This window comes from Ceratotherium simum, chromosome 32 (genome assembly GCF_057802395.1).
Source record: "Ceratotherium simum simum isolate JZ-2026a chromosome 32, ASM5780239v1, whole genome shotgun sequence".
Classification (NCBI taxonomy): domain Eukaryota; kingdom Metazoa; phylum Chordata; class Mammalia; order Perissodactyla; family Rhinocerotidae; genus Ceratotherium; species Ceratotherium simum.
Genome location: NC_141931.1, coordinates 9,137,248 through 9,158,056, shown reverse-complemented (window position 1 = coordinate 9,158,056; position 20,809 = coordinate 9,137,248). Strand labels below are relative to the sequence as shown.

Sequence of the window (20,809 nt, the reverse complement as noted above, 5' to 3'; positions counted from 1 at the left end):
CAGGAGCAGCTCTAGCAGAACGTGCATTTCCTTTTTTCTCAAGATGATCATTAGTTCTGTTCTCAAGCCAATTTCTTTATGAGCAATTACCCTGCTCATTTTGCTCTTAAGCATGTTTCTCAGTTCCTTCCCAAAATGTGGGCAATATTTATTAATTTGCTGAGCAAAAGGGTCTTTCACAGTTTGGAGAACCTAATTTGTTTATGAACATTTTGGTCACTTATTTCCCTTCCTCTCCACTATGGAAAAAAAAGTCTTGATATTCAAATATTTCATTAGGATGAGCAGATTTACAGAATTTAAACAATACGTACATACATTGCAAAGGAATTCAGGATGTAGAGAAGCATGTTAAGAGATTGCATGATTCCATGGAAACACACTGACTGAGAAGTCCAGCCCAGAAGTTTCTTATTCAGTATGAGCCTATTGATTATGACAGTCCATGGAGGGTGCTGTCAGAAGGATTGGAGTTTGAGTCCTGGCGTGGTCACCTGGCACACTGTCGAGACTCCCTAAGCCTCATTGCCCTCTTCTACCAAGTGAAAGAAATAAGAATACCCAATCCTTCTTGTGTGGATTAAACAATGTATGTCTTAGAAACATAGTCAGCGCTCAGTAAATGGTAGTGTTATTACTACACTCTAGTATTAAGGAAATATTTCTATTGACCAGTGGTTCTCAAACTCCAGTGTGCATTAGAATCACCTAGAGGCTTGTTGAAGCAGCTTGCTGGGCTCCCAGAGTTTCTGATTCAGGGAGTCTGGGATCAGGCCCAGGAATTTGCTCTTCTAACAAGTTCCTAGGTGATGCTGATGTGTTGATTCAAGACCACACTTCAAGAAGGCAGTATAGACATCCCTTGTCCCTAAAGAGACTGTGCAAAGTCACGGGAAAGATACCAGAATCCAAAAGGACTTAGTCCTCGAGAATCCTTTCTTTCCTTGTGCTATTTCTTTAATGCACGCTCCCATTCTGAGCCTGTGATGAAGTTGCTCCTTTGTGAATTCTTTCTCACTCCATTCTGAGGCTAGATGTGATGGGGCTGTGGAAGTGAAGATCTTCCAGGAGAAAATATGCTTTTATCAGGGTCTGCTAAGAGGTGATGGAGTATCATGGAAAGAGCCCTGGAATTCATTTGCGTCACTCACCTACTCCCTACCCTTTACTCTGCTATATTTTCTTCAAAGGATTCTTCACAATCTGAAATTATATTACTGAGTATTTTGTGTTTTTATTGGCTTTCTCCCCTAGTAGAATATAAATGCCATGAGGGCAGGGACTTTTTCTTTTGTGTCCACTATTGTGTTCCAGAGCCTGGATCAATAATTTGATGCATTGTAAATGCTCAATACACATCCAATGAATGAATGAATAGAAATGCACGTCAAGCCCCCTGCCCCATTGTGCCCTTCAAACCCTGCTTCTATTATTAATATGAATAGTAACATGCCCTGTCATGTTATAGGCACCATGATGAGTCCTTTTCATACATTATTTCATTTAATCTTTTCAACGACCCTTCGAGGGAGGTTTTGTGAAAACAGAAACTCACAAAGGTTCATGAACCTGGTCAAGGCCATTCATGCTTATTAGTTACATAAAATGTGTTCTCTTGCAAACAAACTCTCTTCTGTTCCTGTCTTCAATTTCTTAGGGCTGGGATTTAGGGTCTACATTCTCTTAGCACTAAACTTTTCTTCCCTTAGCCTGCTCAAGAACCATGTCACATTTGGGGCTCATACAGTTGAGTAAGTCATTCACTTCTGGTTCTTCAGTCTGCTTTTTGCTGATGTCCAGATCATCTCCTGCACTCACAAAAGATTTTAGCAACTTTTCCCCTGATTTCCACTCAACTGAATCTTCTGCCTGATCCCCAGACATCTTCTACACTCTTCTCAAAGCATCTCTCATCTTCAAACCCTTCGCTCAGCACACCTTGCCTTCTACTTAAAGAATGTAGAAAAGAAATGGATTGAGTTGCCCCAGTTTATTTCCTGTTTACCTCTAAACTCATCTAACACAGGAACCATCCTTCCAGCTATGTCTGTCGGAGGAAAAAGGCTCCCTCCTCCAAGGCTAGCCCCTCCTCCAACATCAGCCGTCACCTGGGACCACACCATCAGTGACTCCCTTTTCCTTCAGCATCTTCAACCTCTGTCCAGAGAATTCTTCCCCTTGGGCTACAGGGCTACAAATACATTCAAATATTCCTTGATTTGGGGTTCCAAATCACTTCCCTCAGTTTGATCTGCCCCACCTTTGGCCTCTGCCTTCCCTTTACCTTAGACTTCTTGAGAAAGCAATGCACCCTGAATGTCCTCAACTTTCATCCTGTCAGTGTAACTCATTCATTTAAAAATATTTCTCTCTGGGCCGGCCCTGTGGCTTGGTGGTTAAGTGCACGCGCTGCGATGCTGGCGGCCCGGGTTCGGATCCCGGGTGCGCATCAAGGCACCACTTCTCTGTCCATCCTGAGGCCGAGTCCCACATACAGCAACTAGAAGGGTGTGCAGCTATGACATGCAACTATCTACTGGGGCTTTGGGGGCAAAAAGATAAAATAAATAAAAAAAAAAATAAAAAAAAAAAAAATAAAAATAAAAATATTTCTCTCAAGCCTACTACTATTCAAGGCCTAGGGACACGTAGTGAACAAAAGAGAGACCTCTGGCTTTGTGGAGCTTGCACGCTCACAGGCTTCTCCCCCCACTTCTGCTGAAAGTGTTACCACTAAGGTTTCCGGTGAACAATGGTTTTTTCCAATCCTCAGGCTTCTGGTCCTCTGGCATCATTTGCGTTGGTGACAACTTCCTCATTTTATAATCCTCAGCCTAGACTTCTCCCTTTCTACCTGCTCCTGCTCCATTTATGCTGGTTCCTCCTCCCACACACCCTGGAATGTTCTCCAGAGTTCCATATTTGGTTCTCGCCAGACTCTTCCTGCTCTCTCTCAGAGATCGCATTCACAGCCACAGCTCCAGCTATCATCTGCGTGCTAATAATTCCCAATCTGTAGCGAATAGTCTTACCTTCTCTCCTAGTCTCACACACCCGAAGTAACATCGTGTCCAAGGGGCACCCCAACCATAACCTGTCAGATGGTGAGTTTAACTCTTTCTGCACTGTCACAAACTCCTTCTTTCTGCAGTCCCTCTCGAGTTGAATGGTACCATCACCCACTTTCCTGGGGCTGCCGTAAAGTACCACAAGCTGGGTGGCTTAAAACAACAGAAGTTTATTCTCTCACAGTTCAGGAAGCCAGATGTCCAGAATCCATGTGTCAGCAGGGTTGGTTCATTCTGGAGGGCTCTGAGGGAAAATCTGTTCCATGCCTCTCTGCTAGCTTCTAGCAATTTCTAGCAATCCTTGGCATTCCTTGGCTTGCAGCTTCATATTGCCAGTCTCTGCCTCCATCATCTCATGGCCGTCTTCTCTGTGTGTGTCTGTGCTGCTTCTCCCCTTCTTACAAGGACACCATTCATATTGGATTAGGGCCCATCCTAATCCAATGTGACCTTATCTTAACTTGATTACATCTACAAAGATCTTATTTCCAAATAAGGTCACATTCGCAGGTACCAGGGGTTAGAACTTCAACATACATTTTGAGGGGACACAGTTAAACCTATAATACTCACCTGCTTTTCCAAGCTAGAAATAGAGAGATCATCCTTGAAGTCCCTCCTCGTCTGTTTTCTGATCCAATTCATCATTAAGTTCTTCTGATTTTCTATCAGGGACTTCTCTCATCCGCCCTCTCTTTGTTCTTCCTCCTCATTCAAGTCTACCTTCCACACAGCCACCAATTGCTGCCTGTGTTATTCGGCTGTTCTAAAATGTCTGATGGCCCCACTGCCTAGAGGACAAGTCCAGATGCTAGTTTGACACAAGGCCCTTGACTGGGGCTTCTTTCAAGCTTCTTTTCTGCCTCTTCTTTTCATGGCTCCCAGGCCTTAGCCACACAGAACTTATAGACATTCCCCGAATGTATTACAACATTCTATCACTTCTTCCCAAGATCCTTTCTCAGTCTCTGTCTTCAAACTTTTACCATGAAATTTACTATGTCCTAGAGTAATCACATATTTGTTTACACACATCTCCCCCCTGAACACCCCCAGCCACCACTTCCTGATTATGGTGTGAGCCTTTCTTACTCATCTCTATTTACCTAGGGATTGGTATATTTCTTAGCACTCAGACGTATTTGTTGAATGAATGGGGCTTTGGTTCTAGTCGTGGTTCTGCCACTTCCTTTGGCGTTGAACAAATGGCTTAACTTCTCTAGTGCTCAGTTTCCTCATTTGTAAGTTTGGAGGATCTGTAAGATCCGTGTGCACAGTAATGTTCCGCAATTGCACTGACCTTTGTGTGCTGTGCTGTGTGTTGTAAGAGAGCTTCTCTCTTTTTATGGTCAGGAACAATCAAACCAGTTGTGGAAGAGTCTGGCCATGGCACTGAACCAGCATTTTTCCTTAAACTCCTTTGTAAATAATTTTTCAGCAAAAGGCTCAGCTAGGGAGTAAGCTCCTTGGCGAGGTCCTGAGACATGACTGGAGAACAAGCACCCTGACTTGCTATATGATGTCCTGGGCGCCTAGAGGATTTCTGCATTAACAAGGGAGCCAGAAGGGAACCTCCTGCCCGCTTGGTAGCTCATGTTCTAATCATAAAATCTGAGGATTCAAGAGACCTTCAAGGTCATCTGATGCTTCATTCTCCCATATGCATTTGTAGTACGCATATGGTATAAGGAAATCGACAAGAGTCACCCCACTAATGTTGGAGAGATGAACCAAGGTCTGTACATCTTCCTCATCATGACAGGAGGAGCCATTGTTAGAACTCCAGTTCAAGAGCCTTGCCTGTTTTTTGCTCAAAAGCCATTACGTGTAAGAGAATGACCACATTTTACCCTATTTGAATGAATAACATACTTAAGAAATTGTTTATTATGCTATTTAAGTGGACACCTCTATACAGACAGTTGCTTAGTGCATTTCATTGCAAGCACAGTGTGATTTATAGTCTGCTCCTGGGAACCTGACATGCACCAACAAACAAACAAACCAAAAATTGGGGGCTTAATATACCCAGCCCAAGGTAACAATGTCAACTTTTTAAATGTCTCAAAAAAAATTAATAGCTGCTTTCTAAGAGCAATTATAAACATAAAGTGCTGAAGAGACCCATGTTTGCCTCTTACATGACAGTCAGAACAAGAATGCTGTTGTCAGTCAGGGAGCTGTGTTTCTGGTGCTGAAAGACAAGGACTTTGGTTTGGCTTTGGGAATTTTATCGTTGAAGAGAATGCTGCAGGCATTTGTAGAATGTCACATTCCATCCAGGGAATAAGTCCTCAGCTTAGGATACTTTTCATCAATATGACCTGCCAGTTAATTAATGTAACAAATCCTTTTTTGCTGTTGGGCTACATTATCTGAGTTGATAGAGATTTCCAATTTTAAGGGCCACCAAAGAGGATGATTATTGGAGTAACATTTGCAAAAATAAAATCTAACATTCAGAATTAATGAGGAAGCATTGAACCCCAATAACAAGGAAATGTGCAGCAGCCAGTCAGAAGTGTTTGCTGCCACCTGCCAGCCAGGACGGACAACTGCAGGCAACACTGAGGAGCCCAGTGGGGAGTTGTCAGTCAGCTCGGGAGACAGGGGAACATGTGGTACCTAAGTAAATAGGAACCAAAGGCTCTTCAAGTGATGCTGATTCTGAGGGCTGGAGGACTTAAATAAAGGGAAGGGTCTATTTAAAGATAAAAGTATGAAGGTAGACTTTCCTCATTCGGCTCAAAAGACCAAAAGGAGGAATTCCTTATCATTCTGAATTTTTCTGTGGTATCTTTAAAGTCTGGAATTTTGGCTTAAGGGCTTAATCTAAGTACAGAAATTCTAGTTGGTGGGACTAGAGACCCGTGTTCTAGTGGAACATGGGGTGAAGTATATAGTAATGTCTCTGAGCCTGTTTTCTCATTTGTCAAACCAAAAATTACTCACCTCTCGTCAAGCTCTTAGTCTACATGGGTCTTGTTATCCTTTCTGGGCAAAGACAGCAATACCACTGGCTCTTGCTGGCCGGGTCATTAGAAAGACAAGCAGGGTGGCTAGTCCAGATGCTGCTTCTCAGATTCAAACTAAGTTCAAAGGCACAGTGCCCTTGGCTTGGATCAACTTTGAAAATAGCCATTTCCTTGAAGGTCAGTGGTTAAGCTGAAAGCAAAAGTGAGGTGGGGAGGTCCGTGCCGCCCCCTAAGAGAGGAACTGGACAGCTGCACTCCCTTCTTGCCCAATGAAGGTGGCTTCCAGCTCTCTTGACATTCCATGTCACCATCAGCACTACCACTGATCTATGCTTATCCTGGCAGGAGTAACAAACTCCTCTGAGAAATGGAAGAAGAAGAAAGAGGTGGTCATACACACACACACACACACACACACACACACACACACAATGGTTATGGTTGGCAATTATTTTTCTATATAATAAAGCTTATTAAAAATTATAGTGACCCATGAAAATTCACATGGCTCACATCTTAGAACCTAGATATAGTTGCCTGCCCCTCACTTTATGGCCGCAAGACTTCTGGCTGAACAGGAAATCTTATGCTTGTTTGTTTCCTTCAATAATTATTTCTACTTCTGGACTTGCACCAGTCCATCTCCTGAGCACTGGGGGTCTTCAGCAGTGAGTAACAGACATAGTTCCCACCCTCATGGAGACATAAAGCAGAAATTACAAGAGTAATGAGGATTGAGAAAGAGGAGTGCAGGGTGTTCTGTATGACCAGGGACCTGTCTTTCTCCTTTGTGCCTGCCCATATCACTGTTCTCTTTGACTGTGAGCTCCTGGAAAGCCTGGATGACCCCTAGTGCAGCGCTCCAACTCATTGCTACTTGAGAATAGACAAAGATTCCTTCTCCAGGCCATTCGTCCAGAGGCCAAAATGGCCCATTTGGGGAGGAGATGACAGCTAAGAAAGGGTGAAACACATTATTATTGATAATATAGTAAAAAGTGCATATGATAAATCATGTCACAGATTCCTTAAATCTTTTCAAAATTGAGCCCATTTTAAAAAGTACCCCTCTTCCTAATCCTAAAATTGCTGCCAGTAATTTTTGCCACCATCTCAGGAAATCTCATACGTTGTTAGTTTTAAAAATTTTTTGAAAGGTGCTAATAATTGAAGAGTTTATAAACGGTCTTTGAAATGACTTTTTTTCTAGCATCCCCAAATTCAGAAGGAGTCCCAGTATATCAAATATCTCTGCTGTGACGACGCAAGAACTCTAAATCAGTGGGTTACCGGAATAAGGATCGCCAAGGTGAGCGAGCGTTTGACTCACCCTGTCTTGAATTTGCTAACCGGCTTTCTGAGCTAGGTCATCTTTGTGATACTGTGAAAACAGTTGATCCATTCTTAATGGGTCAATGCCATTAATGGGTCAATGCCGCAGATATTATCTTGTTTATTTGCCCATTGGAGCAAATAAATTATTTTTAAATAGGTGAGCGTGATAGAAACATGGACCTCTCCAATGACCTGAGAATCAAGAGTTTACTTTCACGTGAGACTTTTCAGAGATTTATTCATGGAGAGCTTTTCAAGTGTAGTGTGTAATTAAGAAACACGAGATGTAATCTGTGGTAGAATTTCATAAAGACGTGTAATCAGAATTGCGTGGCTAAAGCTTCCCTCTGATGGGTAGGTAAAAGTATTAACTGACCCTGCTAATCTGGAAAATTATTTAACACGCAAAAACATTTTGTGAATTTTTTATTGAAATACTTGTACTAAAAAAAATCTCGGGGAAAGAGTAGAAAGAGTAGTCATGAAGTACTTTTTTTTTCCTCAATTGGTGTATTGCAATTGAGTGCAGAATTTGGGTTAAGTGGATTACTTTCTTGCTTCTCTTGTGTTCCCTCCCTAGTATGGAAAGACCCTCTATGATAACTATCAGCGGGCCATGGCAAGGGCCGGGCTTGCCTCTCGGTGGACGAACCTGGGCACTGTCAACACAGCTACGCCAGCTACACCTTCTACAGGTACCACGCAGAGCAGAAATTCTGACATCCGTTCAGAGCTCAGAGCTTGTGTTCAAACTTACCCGACACATTTTACAAAAACAGAACTTTGTCGACACTATTCAGAATATGTTTCCCTTCTGATGGTCAGGCTCAAGATCTACCCCCCACACCTGTGTCTATTTCCTTATATGCAACTTTTAGCAAAGCGTTGACCACCTATTTCATGATATGCTTGTGGATAAGATGGTGACCACCAGTTTAGGGTGAGCTAGTAGGGAGCTGTTGCTCATCAGAATACAAATGTTGTATTTGTCCTAACTTCCATTGGTACCCACACACTGCCCACACCAAGGACAAGATCATTGCCTAGTGTTTTGCCTCAGTGATATCATGGCCAGAGCCTTGTACCCAGTCCTGGACTTCACATTTTACGGGTAACATAACAGCTGCTTGTTTGTATTTTTAAGAAGGAGGACAGGACATTAAGGGATGGAGTAGATACTGTGCACTGCTTTACATATACTGCTATTTCTGATTCTTACAACAGCCCAGCAAAGCACAGAGTATTACCCCCACTCCACAGTGGAGGAAACTGAAGCTGGGAGAAGCTAGTATCTAGTATCTTCTCAGTGGCTGAGCTGTAACTCAAACACATTGTTATTCTGATAAATAATTGTTGAAAGAACTGGAACCATTTACGGCAGAAGAGTTCCGGTCGTTGTTTTCCAGTGTTAAGGGATGGTCACATCAAAGGCCAGAATATGTGTTCTTTGCTGCTTCAAAGGGTAAAACCAGCTTGAAAGTGTGGAAATTGCAGTAAGGTAGATTTGACCCAGCATTTAAAAATATTTTCATTAATGTGTCCAGTCTGGCTGCTCTGTGAACCGTGCGTTTCCTGGAAGTGTTTATGCCAAATTATTTCCTGCAGAGCACTTATCACAATTTGTAATTATTTTATGTATTCATCGATTTGTTTATTGCATATTTCTCCACTAGACTCTAAATCTCAAAAGGACAAAGACCATTTCTGCTTGTTCCACATTGCGTTCCCAGAGTTTACAACCCTGCCATATAGTAAATAATTGTTGAGTTAATAAAGAGTTGCTGAGGTTGATTGGAAGTTGTGTTTCAGTGACCGTAGAAGGAATCCTAATTCTATCAGTCTTCAGCTTAGGAGTGAAACACCATGTGAAGTTCCTGGACTGTCAAGTTTCCCCTTCCCAAGATGGGGTCGCTCTTTGGGGTGAAGCATACTGAGACCATCCAGGGCATCTCTCCCAGGGGCATCCTCCTCCTTTCCCGTAAAGACTCCTGGGCTCTTTCTGGGCCAGATACTGTAGCCTCAAGTCTCACTCATTGGGAGTGAGCCCATATGGTTCTAAGTTCTTTGATTTGGGGGAACTCTAAAATCCCTTTCCTTTCCATACAGCCAAAGAATTTTTTTTTCCTGAGCATTTTTCTCTGAAATTGGGATCCCTTGCTTTAGCAAATAGTTCTCTATCTTACCAAATCTTGTAATTGTTCTAGTTATTTTTCACAAGCATCACCTTACCTCTTATTGAGCCAACACATCAGCTATTTAATTATGAGCTGAACTGTTTTAGAACAACTGGGATACCTTGATTGGGATGTTAGCCGTTTCCCAGAATTAAGCAACTAGTGTATTGCACAGACAGTCGTACTATGACCTAGACAAGTTTCATGGCCTGGCTCAGGCTGAGTGAGGTATCTGTCAGGAAGTGTTTGGGTTTGTGGTCAGCAACCAGGAAGAGCCATATCCAGTCAGGCTCTCAGTGGATTCATCTTTGGCATTCAGATTACAAACTGCCTCTGTGGTTCAGTAAAAACTATATCTGGTCTTTAGCTTCAGTTCCTGACTCTGATTTAATAGCCCATGGAATTTCCTGATAGGACTGTCTTTTTTATGCTAATTAGGTGACTCATGGTGGGGTCCTAGATAGCATTAGGATGGCAACTGGTTACCAAAAAGACCAAGCACATGATTAGAGAGTTGGAACTTTCCGCTGTCTGACCTCCAGGGAGGGGAGGTGGACTGGAGATTGGGCTTAGTCACAAGACCAAGGGTTTAATCAATCATGCCTCGTATGAAACCCCAATAAAAACTCTAGACACTGAGGCTTTCAGGAGTTTCCTGGTTAGTGAACAAATCAATGTGTCAGGAGGCTGACATGCGCTGACTCCAGAGGGAAAGGGCATGGAAGCTCCATGTTCAGGACTCTCCCAGAACTTGCCTTGTATGTATCCTTTACAATAAAACTATAATTGTAAGTGTAGCACTTTCCTGAGATCTGTGAGTCTTTCTGGTGAATTATTGAACCTGAGGGGGTCGTGGGAACCCTTGAGTTTGTAGAGGTCTGGTCAGAAGTGGCGGATGGCTGGCATCTGAAGGGGAGGCAGTCTTGTGAAGGTTGAGCCCTCAAACCTGTGGAGTCTGATGCTAACCCTGGGAGATTAGTGTCAGAACTGAATTGCTGTCCACCCACTCAGGGTGGATGTGGAACACCCTCCTTGCCAGGGCCTTAGCTCTACCGTTTGTGTATATATGTCAGAGGTCACTGGGGATTTGGGGATGCAGTGAGATGCTATTATGATAGGGCACCCACAGATCCCATACCCAGTCACAAGCATCACTCCTGTGAAGTTCCTAAGAGAAAGAGATATATACACAAGGAACCAAGGCACATAGAATTCTACATTTTGATTAACTGGGGTAGTGTCCATAACTCCCAATTCAAGGCTCTCTGGTAGAACAAGCTAGAGCATGTGGTTTAAACACAAAGACTGAAATGGACATCTCTCTCCCATTCTTCCCCAAAAAGAGGAAGAAAAGAAAGGAGCAAGAGAGGAAGGAGGGAAGAAGGAAGAAAGGAAGAGAACAAAATGGCTGGGCCTGCCCTTGACCCACAGTGACTCTGCCCACTGTTAACCTAGTAAATCTGGAGGGTGGAAAAAGGACAGGGTTGGAGGAGCAAGGTTTCTCTAGGGTGTGAAGAGGGATTGAGACATCCTTTCCTCCTAGAGGGCTCTACATACAAAGGATTCATTGATTCCACCGCAGATCTGTGGCCATCAGCCACACCTGGGCCCTTAATACTGCCTGTCAGTCTTACTGTGTTTCTCTAGACCAGAGGTTCTCAACCAAGGGTGACTTTGACCCCCAGGGAAGATTTAGCAATGTCTGAAGACATTTTAGTTGTCACACCTTGGGGGGTGCTCGTGTCATCTGATGGGTAGAGGCTAGGGATGCTGCCTCTCCTACAATGCACAGGGCAGCCCCACTCAACAAAGAATTTTCTGGTCCCAAATGTCAATAATGTTGAGAGAACCTGTTCCAGGCAATGTAATCTCCTAGTTTCTCTAATTATTTTGGACATTCTTCACTCCCCTCAGACTTCCAATCCCTAACCCCTTTACTGTGAGCAGAGAAAATGGAAGAATCAAAGGGGAACTCCTATAACTTCCCACCACCAAACCCAACAACTTACCTGCATCTACACCCATCCTAGCCTTTGTCCATTTTGTTACCTCCTAATAAGGGCCGGCTCTTCCATGTGTGCTCTGGTCCCCTATTCTGACACCAGCAGGTGTACAACTCTGATGCTGACCACAAGAGTTAGCTCAGACCCCACAGGCTAAGGGCACAGTCCCCAATAAGTCTGCCCTTTCTTCAGATAATAGCCACACTTCACGGGTCCCCAGGCCACTCATTCGTCTGACCTACTGACTACAAATTTGGGGGTTCCCCTCGTCCTTTAGGTTCAACAGTTCACTAGAATGACTTACAGAACTCAGGAAAGCTATCCTTATTATTACAATGTTATCATAAAGGATACAAATCAGGACCAGCCAAATGAAGAGACACATAGGGCAAGGTCTAGGAGGGTCCTGGATGATGCAGAGCTTCTGTGTCCTCTCCCTGTGGAATCAGGGTGCGTCACCCTCCCAGCACATCGATGTGTTCACCACCAGGAAGCTCCACTAAGTTCACAGTCCAGAGTTGTTATTGGGATTTCATTTCATAGGCGTGATGGATTGAATCATTGGCCACATGACTGAATTCAGCCTCTCCTCCCCAGAGGTGTGGTTGGCTCAAAGCCCCAACCTTCTAATCACATAGTTGGTCTTTCTGGTAACCAGCCCCCATCCTGAGCCATCTTGTTAGCATAAATTCATTTGTGATCCTAGGGGCCCATGAATAACAAAGACACTCCAATCACTTGAGAAATACCAAGGGTTTTAGAAGTTCAGTGCTAGGAACCCAGGACAATGACCAGACGGTTGCTTTATTATGCCTCTCTCTCCTGCTCTGCTGGGTCCTTCTCATCAACATTGCTCCCTTCTTCAAATAAATTTAAAAACCTTCCTATGACTCCACATCCCCCTCAGTTACTGCCCCACCTGACAACCAAACTATTCTAAAGGGTGGACCACATTTGCTGTCTCCTCTTTTCTACTTTGACCCCTACCAGTCAGGCTTCTGCCTCTGCTACCCCATAGAAAATGCTCTTGCTAATCTCACCAGTGGCCTCTATGTTGCTAAATCCAACCATTATCAACTCCTCTTCTTATTTGACCTTTCAGCAGCATCAACACAATTGATCACTCCTCCTTGAAACAATCTCCTCTATTGGCTCAAGATATCACACACTCCACATCCCGCATCCCACCCCAGCTTCTCCAGCCACTTTTCTAACCTCGTCTACTAACTCTCCTTCTTCCACCCCACTTTAAATTACCCAAGGCCCAATCAATCTTAACCCTTTTCTCATTTCATACAGTCTCCCTAAGTGATCTAATCCACTCCCAGCAGCATCTATGTACTGACCACCTATAAATATATAAATCCAATCCAGGCTTCTCTCTTCACCTCGAAACCCATATATCCAACTGTCTACTCAATAGCTTCACTTGGATACATCACAGACAACTCATACACAATGTCTGTAAAACTGAACTCATCACTTACCCTCCACACTTGCTCCCTCATTGTTGTTCTCTGTTTCCATAAATAATATCATCATCTGCCCAATAGCTCATCAGGAAACATGCAAGAAAAGCTCACTCACCTCCAAATCCAATCACTCCTAAATCCTGTTGATTCTACCTTCTAAATATTGGTCAAATCTGTCCATGTCTGGTCATCTCCATTGCTATCAAATCCAAGCCACCATGATCTTTCACTTGACCTCATGTGGTGGTGCTCTAGCTCAGCTCCCTGCATTTGCAGGCTTCTCTCCCTCCCTGAGTCACCTTTTTAAATGTAAATCAGATCTCTCCCCTATCTATAGCCCTTCAGAAGCTTCCCACTGCTCTCAGATAAAGCCCCAAATCCTTAGCAAGGCCAACAAAGCCTGCATAATATGAGACTTGCCCATCTCTCCCTCTTTCCCCACCCCTGTTTTCCTCTTCCTGCCACACAGGCCATTTGTTTTTCCCCAGTTCTTCAAAGCCCCAAACATCATCCTTTCTCAGAGGCTTCACAGATGCTGTTCCCTCTGCTTATGATATTCTTTCCTTCATGTGGCTAATTCCTGCCTATCCTCAGCTCCCAAATGCATTGTCCTTTGGAGGCTAGTACATAGTTAGTAATCTGTGTGACTATTAGTTTAGCATCTGTTCCCTCCTCTAGACACTGAATCTCGAGGTCAGGCACTGTTTCTGTCTTATGTATGCTGGTTTCTCCACCACGGGGCGCGATGCCTGGCAGATAATAGGCACTCAGCTAGAATTCAAAGGCGATTGGGACAACAAAGGGAAAAATGAATTAATACCTTGTGGGGTTTCTCTGAGGATGAAATAAAATAATGTATGCGAATGCCCTTAATACTAAATGCTCAATAAATGTTAGTTCCATTTCTCCTAAATGAATTTCTTAAAATCAATTTTTGAAGAACACCATTGCAGAATTTAGATGAGATTTCTGTTGATTAAAAAGGGAGATCTTGCCCACAATGGAATATCCCTTAGTAGGTAGAAAATTAACCCATGTTGGTGCTGCTGTAGAGTCTTATTTATTAAAAATTCTTAGGTTCTGTCATAGACGCTAGCCCTAAAGAGAACAAATGTGCTGACGTTTTAAAAATAAACCATACTGGGAGCCATCCCTGCTTATTTATAAAATGCTTCAGTGAGCATCTAAAGGGAAAAAAATCCTCAATTTAAACTTTCTTTCAGTTTATGCTTTAGAATTTATTGCCATGCGCACCTGCGGTGTGGGATTTTAGGCCCTAAAGAGCTGCACTAGCGTCTAGCTTAGAAGGAACTGAAGATGAGCTTAGAAGGAAGTGAAGCCACTTTCAAGCAGAAGGTGGAGTTCATTCTTCTCAGTTATACACCTACATATACACACACAATGACCGTGATCACATCTTAGCAACAAAGACCTGCTTGAGACGATGCTATCTTTTAAAATTCAGTTCTTGCCATATATTATTATCAAAGCCTCTCTCTTTGCCCCAACTCACTGCACAAAATCAGTAGGGCCCTCAGAAAGCATTTAAGGGACCCATGTCCATTCAAAGGACCCAGGACAAATCGAAACATATGTTCCTTCCGACACTTCTCCCTAAAAAACAGTTAAGGTGAATTTCAAGAATAGTGTTGAAAAAAAATGTTCTTTAGGGTCAGAGGAGTTACTGGCTGACTGCACTTACTTGAACTTCGGGCTGTTTGGGGCACTAGTCAAGGACCCCCCTTCGTCACCCAACAACTGCCTCTTTGAGTCATTAGCCTGCAGAGTGGGGTTCCCTCGCAGAGGACCTGGGAACCATGCGTGATAGATCAGAACAAAAACCACAGCTATGTGAACCGGAGCTGGCACTAGCTCTCCCTGCGGGACGTGCTGTAAAATCATACAGTAAGGGCTGGAGGCAGCAAGCCCCAGTCCCATTCTGTCTGATGCCTCCTCCGCTTTAGTTGGCAACTTTTATCTGGGAATCCAGAGTCCTGTTCTGGACTCTGGGAAAGAGTCTCCTCCCCTTCCTCTTCTCCTGCCATCTCCTTCCTTACGCAGTGGAACCAGAGTCTTGGAGAAACACAACCAAGTGGTGCAAGGTCGCTGGCTGGGAGTCATAAACCACATGTGATTCGTGCATTTCTGCTACGATTACCCAACTGAAAAAAACACGGAGGCATTGTTCTACGTCTCAAGTGTTTCACAACAAGTAATTTATTCTTGATAAATGGCAGTTTTTTCTTTCCTATAGGGAACAGTCATGGAGGCTTTTTTAGGACTTATTAAATGACCTTATGCCTTTAGCAACTATTTTTAGTCAGGACTCATTTTACATGGCAGTTGACAGAAATTCAATTCAATTTAGTTTAAGCAACAAAAAGGGAGGGGGAGAGATTTATTAACTCACAAAACTAGGAAGCCCAGGGATAGCCTGCTTTCAGGCACAGTAGGATCCAGGGGTTTAAGTGATGTCATCGAGATACTGTTTCTTTCTTAGGCACTGTCCCCATGAGGTGGCAGGGATTGCCACTGACTCTCTAGGCTTACACTTTTCACACAGCCAGAAATCTTAGTACAAAGAGAATGCCCCATCTTTGAAAAAGCCTCAGGAGGGCTGTTTCATGCTCATTCCTAAATCATCTCGCTGTACCCAAGAGGATGCCATTCTCTGATTTGCCAGGTTGAGTGGTGGGATCAGCCCTTCGAAAACCACATGGGTTAAGAATGGGAGGGAGTTGGTCCCCTCCTTATAATGCACTTGAGTCCTGTGAAATATGTGAGGCTCATATATGTTTAATGAACTTCCAACCCCTAATTCCTTTGAGGACTCCTGGTGAGACATGGCGGTGGGAGAGGCTGTATTGCTGCTTGACAGCTGGAACTGTTGATACAGTGAATGCAGGACAACCCAGATCCCAAATTGATGGCACCTACAGAATATATGGGTTTTGTGGGTACCCAGCATGGGTTATCTCAGAATGGGGCAGAGAACCCATGGAAAAAATTGGACTTCCTGGTAAATGGGAGGACGGCAGCTTGGAGCATTTGGGATATTACTATACAGGTGACTTCATTTGTTCTCACAGACTGGTAAAGACCAGGACATCCCAGGTACATAGAAATGTACACTATGTTGCTGAGAAATCAGCCTGTGTATGTGTTTAGGCAAAAGATGCAAAAAGAAAATATAATTTGTGCCCTTTAAGGAAATTTCCCTAATAGTCTTCAATATTCAGCGTCAGTTTCTGTCTGCCTTGTACAAAGGTGTTTACATTATATATAAGGAAAGGGGTTTGAATATGCAAAAGAAAAAGGAGGAGGAGAAAGAGAATAGACCACAGGAAATGAGAAGACTGAACACTTTGGAATCTAGGATGTTTAAATCTCCCACGCCCAGTATGGCATGGTGCACAAGGCCTTATGAAAAATCTTAAGATGTTTACACCTGTTACTTCCCGACCTCCAGAGCAAAGATTTGGCTAATTAGAGGGAGACATTTAATAAGCCTTAGAGATAGAGTGATCCCATATTTACGTGGCACATCACGTACGTTCTGACAGCACTGATGGGGCGTGCAGAGGACGGCAAGCGAAGCCCTGCTCTGAACAAGGAGATGGCTGTCCTCGCTGAATGAGGAGCGTGGATTTTATAATGAAAAATCTGACAGTAAAGAAAGCTGGTATAGCTTGTTCTAATCTTTTAACTGTATAAATGGACCCAAATATTTTTTTTATTCTGAAATAATTTCAAACTTGCAGAAAAGTTGCAAGAACCGTACAAAGAACTCCCATGTTCCCTTCACCCAGATCACCAATAGTGACTCTCTGTCACACTTGCTTTATCATTCTCTCTCCCCACTCCCCCTTCTACATGTGTATATTTTTCTGTGAACCATGTGAGAGTAGATTGAATATATCATGCCCCTTAATTCTTCAGTATGTATTTCCTGAAAATAAGGCTATTCTCTTACTAACCATAGTACAGTTATCAAATTCAGGAAATTTAATATTTAATATTGATAGAATATTTTTATTTAAACCATCCATATTCCAGTTTTGCCAGTTGTCTCAATAATGCCTTTTATAGCAATGTTTTTTCCTGGCACAGCTTCCGTTCACGATGGTGTATTGCATTTAGTCACCATGTCTCTTTAGTCCTTTTTCATCTGGAACATTTCCTCAGTCTTTCCTTGTCTATCAAGACATGAACATTTTTTGAATAAGGGCCATTTATTTTATAGAACGTTCCTCAATTTGGATGTGTCTGATGTTTCCTCATAATTCATTTCAGGTTATGCATTTTGGCAGGAATACTGTGTGAGGGCTGTTGTGTCCTCAGGGTGTCACAATCAGAGGCATTTGATGTCTATTTGCCCCTCATTGGAAACATTAATTTTGACCACTTGGTTAAGGTGTTGTCCAGTTTCTCTCCTGTACAGATGTTTGATTTTGTACTTAATTAGTAGAAATCTACTTTGAGACTGTATAATTCCTCATCAAACTTTTCCTTCTTCTCGGTCTCCTGAAGTCCTTAACAGCCTTCTTTGAGGTGTTGTATAGATTAATGGGGTTCTCAAAATATTAGAAAAATATTTTAAGATGCAAGTGAACAGTCATTTCATAAATACTTGACAGAATAGTGGTACTGAGTACATCTCTGAGTTTACTGGATGAGGAGAAGACCTCATGTCATGGGTGAGTGGCAGTTTACTCGTTGGAGAAATGGCATCCATGTGTGGAGCTGACAGTCCTCTCCAGAATGTTCTCTGAGGAGCCAGAGAGATCAACATACATTCTCTTAAAACTGGGAAACCTCAGTTAGTTATACTTTTGTGGGAAAGGGCAAAAAAAAAAAAGCAGGAAAATAAAATAAGTGCATATCAAGACTTTCTGGAAAAAAATCTGATTCCAGGGTATATCAGAGGTCTACACATTTTGCTCAGTCCCCTCTGTCCACTATTTTTGTGCCCAAAATAGTTTTTGTTGAGGATAATATTCAAAATTCATTGCTGTACACAGCATGGTATGAAACCAGACACACACATTTCAGAAAAATCTTCAACAAGGGAATTTTTTTTTAAGAATTGGTTTTCAAGGTTTATTCTCCCATTACCAAAAGTTTTTAAAAGGAGAACATACTATTCTGTAGGCCCCCAGTTAAACAGATTTTGTAGCCTGTATAAAGCATTCATTTTCCTGAAACTTTTACTGAATCTCATGAAATATTGCCACAGAACTTCAGATTTCTCGTAAGCACTATGTACCTGTGAGTCCTTTTCTTTTGCTTTGAAGATATAAACTGCTTTATAATTTCAGATTAACTTTCAAGAATGTTGAACATGCCTTGCCCACTCTTCTTGTCTCTCTTCCTCCCTCTCAGGACTTAAAACAGGCACCACCCAGGCCAATGGTCAGATTCCCCAGGCTGCGCATTCTGCGAGTGCTGTTCTAGAAGAAACTCAGAGACACGTTGAAGCACCTAAGGTAAGAACAGAGAGTGACTGACACGATTCTATCAGACTGTCATCTGTGAGCCCATATTCTAAACCATAGCAGTGTTCTATTTACTGCTCTTTTAAAAAGAGAAAATATAGTTCCAGCAACTAAGAGGGCACTATAATTTCATTTTGATAATTGTTTTATTTTTTTTTATGTTAAAGTTACATAGGCTAGAATGGAAAGTTAAAACCAACTATTATCACACTGCTTCAGGAAAATATAAGAATTTTTTTTTTAATGCTGAGAATTGGTAAATATTTTTAATTTAGCTACATTTATTTTGACTGAAGTGATCTTCTTGGTTGAGGCAAGTGGTTTTAGCACTCTCTGAAAGTGGCACCTGCTTTTTAAGCCCTTGAGATTTTTACTTATTTTTTCTGAATTTAAAGCAACCAGTTAGTCAGAAGCCCTATATTAAATGCTAACTGGGCCCCCAAACCAGATTAGAAGATGCGAAAAGGGTTCCACTATAGAATGTGCATCTTATATTTTTCTGTTAATGTTCTACCCACATCCTCAGGGTGATGGAGAAGAAAACACGTTTTAAAATAATAGCCACATTGATATAACATTCTCCATAACTTTGTTTTTTCAGTAGAGGAGATTAATGAAGCTCCATTTAAATCTATCTAAATGTTGCAGCTAAAAATTGTCATTAGTAGTCCAGTTGGTAACGTTTCAATTGACTATACAAGTTCCATTGAATATTTTCCATGTGTAATTCAAAACAACCTTAAAAAACCGTACCTTTAGTAATTTTTTACTTCATTCATGCCTTTATTTTTGTCCATCAGCCAGTGGTGGAAACGATTAAATCTTGTATTTATTTAACTTCTTATAATTTTTGAAAACGATTGTAGACCTTCAAAGGTTGTATTTCTCTTATATTCTTGTTAACTTCTCAAGCCTAACAATCTCATCAAGTGATGTACTGTCAGCTATTATTATTTTCATGATTTCTATAATGCCAAGGGAAAGAAACATTTTAAAACACTGAAAGCAATAAAAGGGTCCCAGAATAGAAATCACTTAGATGTGTGCGAACACCGATTCCCAAACTGCCTGTGCAGAAATTTTTAAAAAATACATCACCAGTTAATTAGCTTATCATGCTAAGCAAATAAACTAAATAAAATAGAAACTCAATCATATGGCACTTTGCTGGAAAAAAAAAAACTTTTAAATTTAATCGTTAGTGGTAAGAGGTTATTAAGAAAAGAAAGAAAGAAAGTGAAAGCCTGATAAAATGTAAATTGCAATGATAATTATCACTAAAATAGATTCAATTTAGCCCCCTGAAATTCCTGGGGAAGTTGTATTATATAAATATAGTTTATTATTACCAATTCCACTGCTGGCAGAAGGACTGTGCCTCTGTCAGCCTTTGGCCAAGTTTGGTTGGTGTTCTGGTTTCTACCAGTAGCGCACGCATCATGATTTTACTCTTCAGAACCCACCCACACATTTATCTCATTTGATCTCACCATAACCTTGAGACATAATAACAGGGCTTACGATGCTCATGTTATACCTGATTAGCAAGCTGACTTGCACACAGTTAAGAAAAGGTAAATCTAAGACTGTAGACCAGGTGTGCAGATTCCTGGTCCACCCACCCCCTCCCTTGAAGCTGTTAAGCCAGAGGGAGCGAAGTGTATAATTAGCTCCTCCCTAGTAGCCTACAGTCCTGGGAAGAGGCACGTTTGTTCTCAGCATGCAAACAAGGAAACACTGCTGCAGGAGCGGGCGGATCAGCTCTTCACCAGGGGTGGTATCCTTTGTACTCAGGTTTGCACAAAGTTCAGCTGTATCCTGGAGAGAACCCTTTCAGTTTTCTTTTTCCCTTCCATCTTGTTTGTGCTAATCAAAGCAGGACATTCAGCCAGGAGATTTGGGGACGGTTTGGAGAAGCTCCTTACCCACCCCTCTGCCACTGAGGGTATGGTACAGGAGCAAAATAATTTTGCAGACACCTGCTCCTGACGACTGAGCTTCACAACCAGCCCAACTCAGACAAGAAAAATGTTGTGGCTGCATGTGCTGAGGACCCTGGTGGCTTGTCCTGAGAACCAAGGCTGAGTGGGAATTCCAGGAGAGCCATTTTGCTTCCATTTTGAGTTGCCTGAGGCTGACTGTAGGGTAGATAAAGACTGAGAGAGCCGCACAACTAGCTAAGCCCTATACCTCTAAAGCTCTTTTAAAGACATCAGTAACTCCTGTATGAGGCCACTCCGAGGAGGTACATGTATAATCTATATATAATACACACCTCGTTGAATAG

At 42.3% G+C, this 20,809-nt stretch overlaps 1 protein-coding gene across 2 annotated transcripts in view; it reads left to right on the top strand.

The window, feature by feature from the left end:
* The window catches only part of APBB1IP (amyloid beta precursor protein binding family B member 1 interacting protein), a 102,165-nt gene that overhangs the window by 80,211 nt on the left and 1,145 nt on the right, over positions 1-20,809 (top strand). For both annotated transcript variants that reach the window (XM_087420682.1, XM_004425286.3), the window contains exons 11-13: positions 7,254-7,352; positions 7,959-8,073; positions 18,410-18,513. In XM_087420682.1, coding sequence (XP_087276808.1) covers positions 7,254-7,352; positions 7,959-8,073; positions 18,410-18,513 — 318 coding nt within the window. The remainder of the gene's footprint in view (positions 1-7,253; positions 7,353-7,958; positions 8,074-18,409; positions 18,514-20,809) is intronic.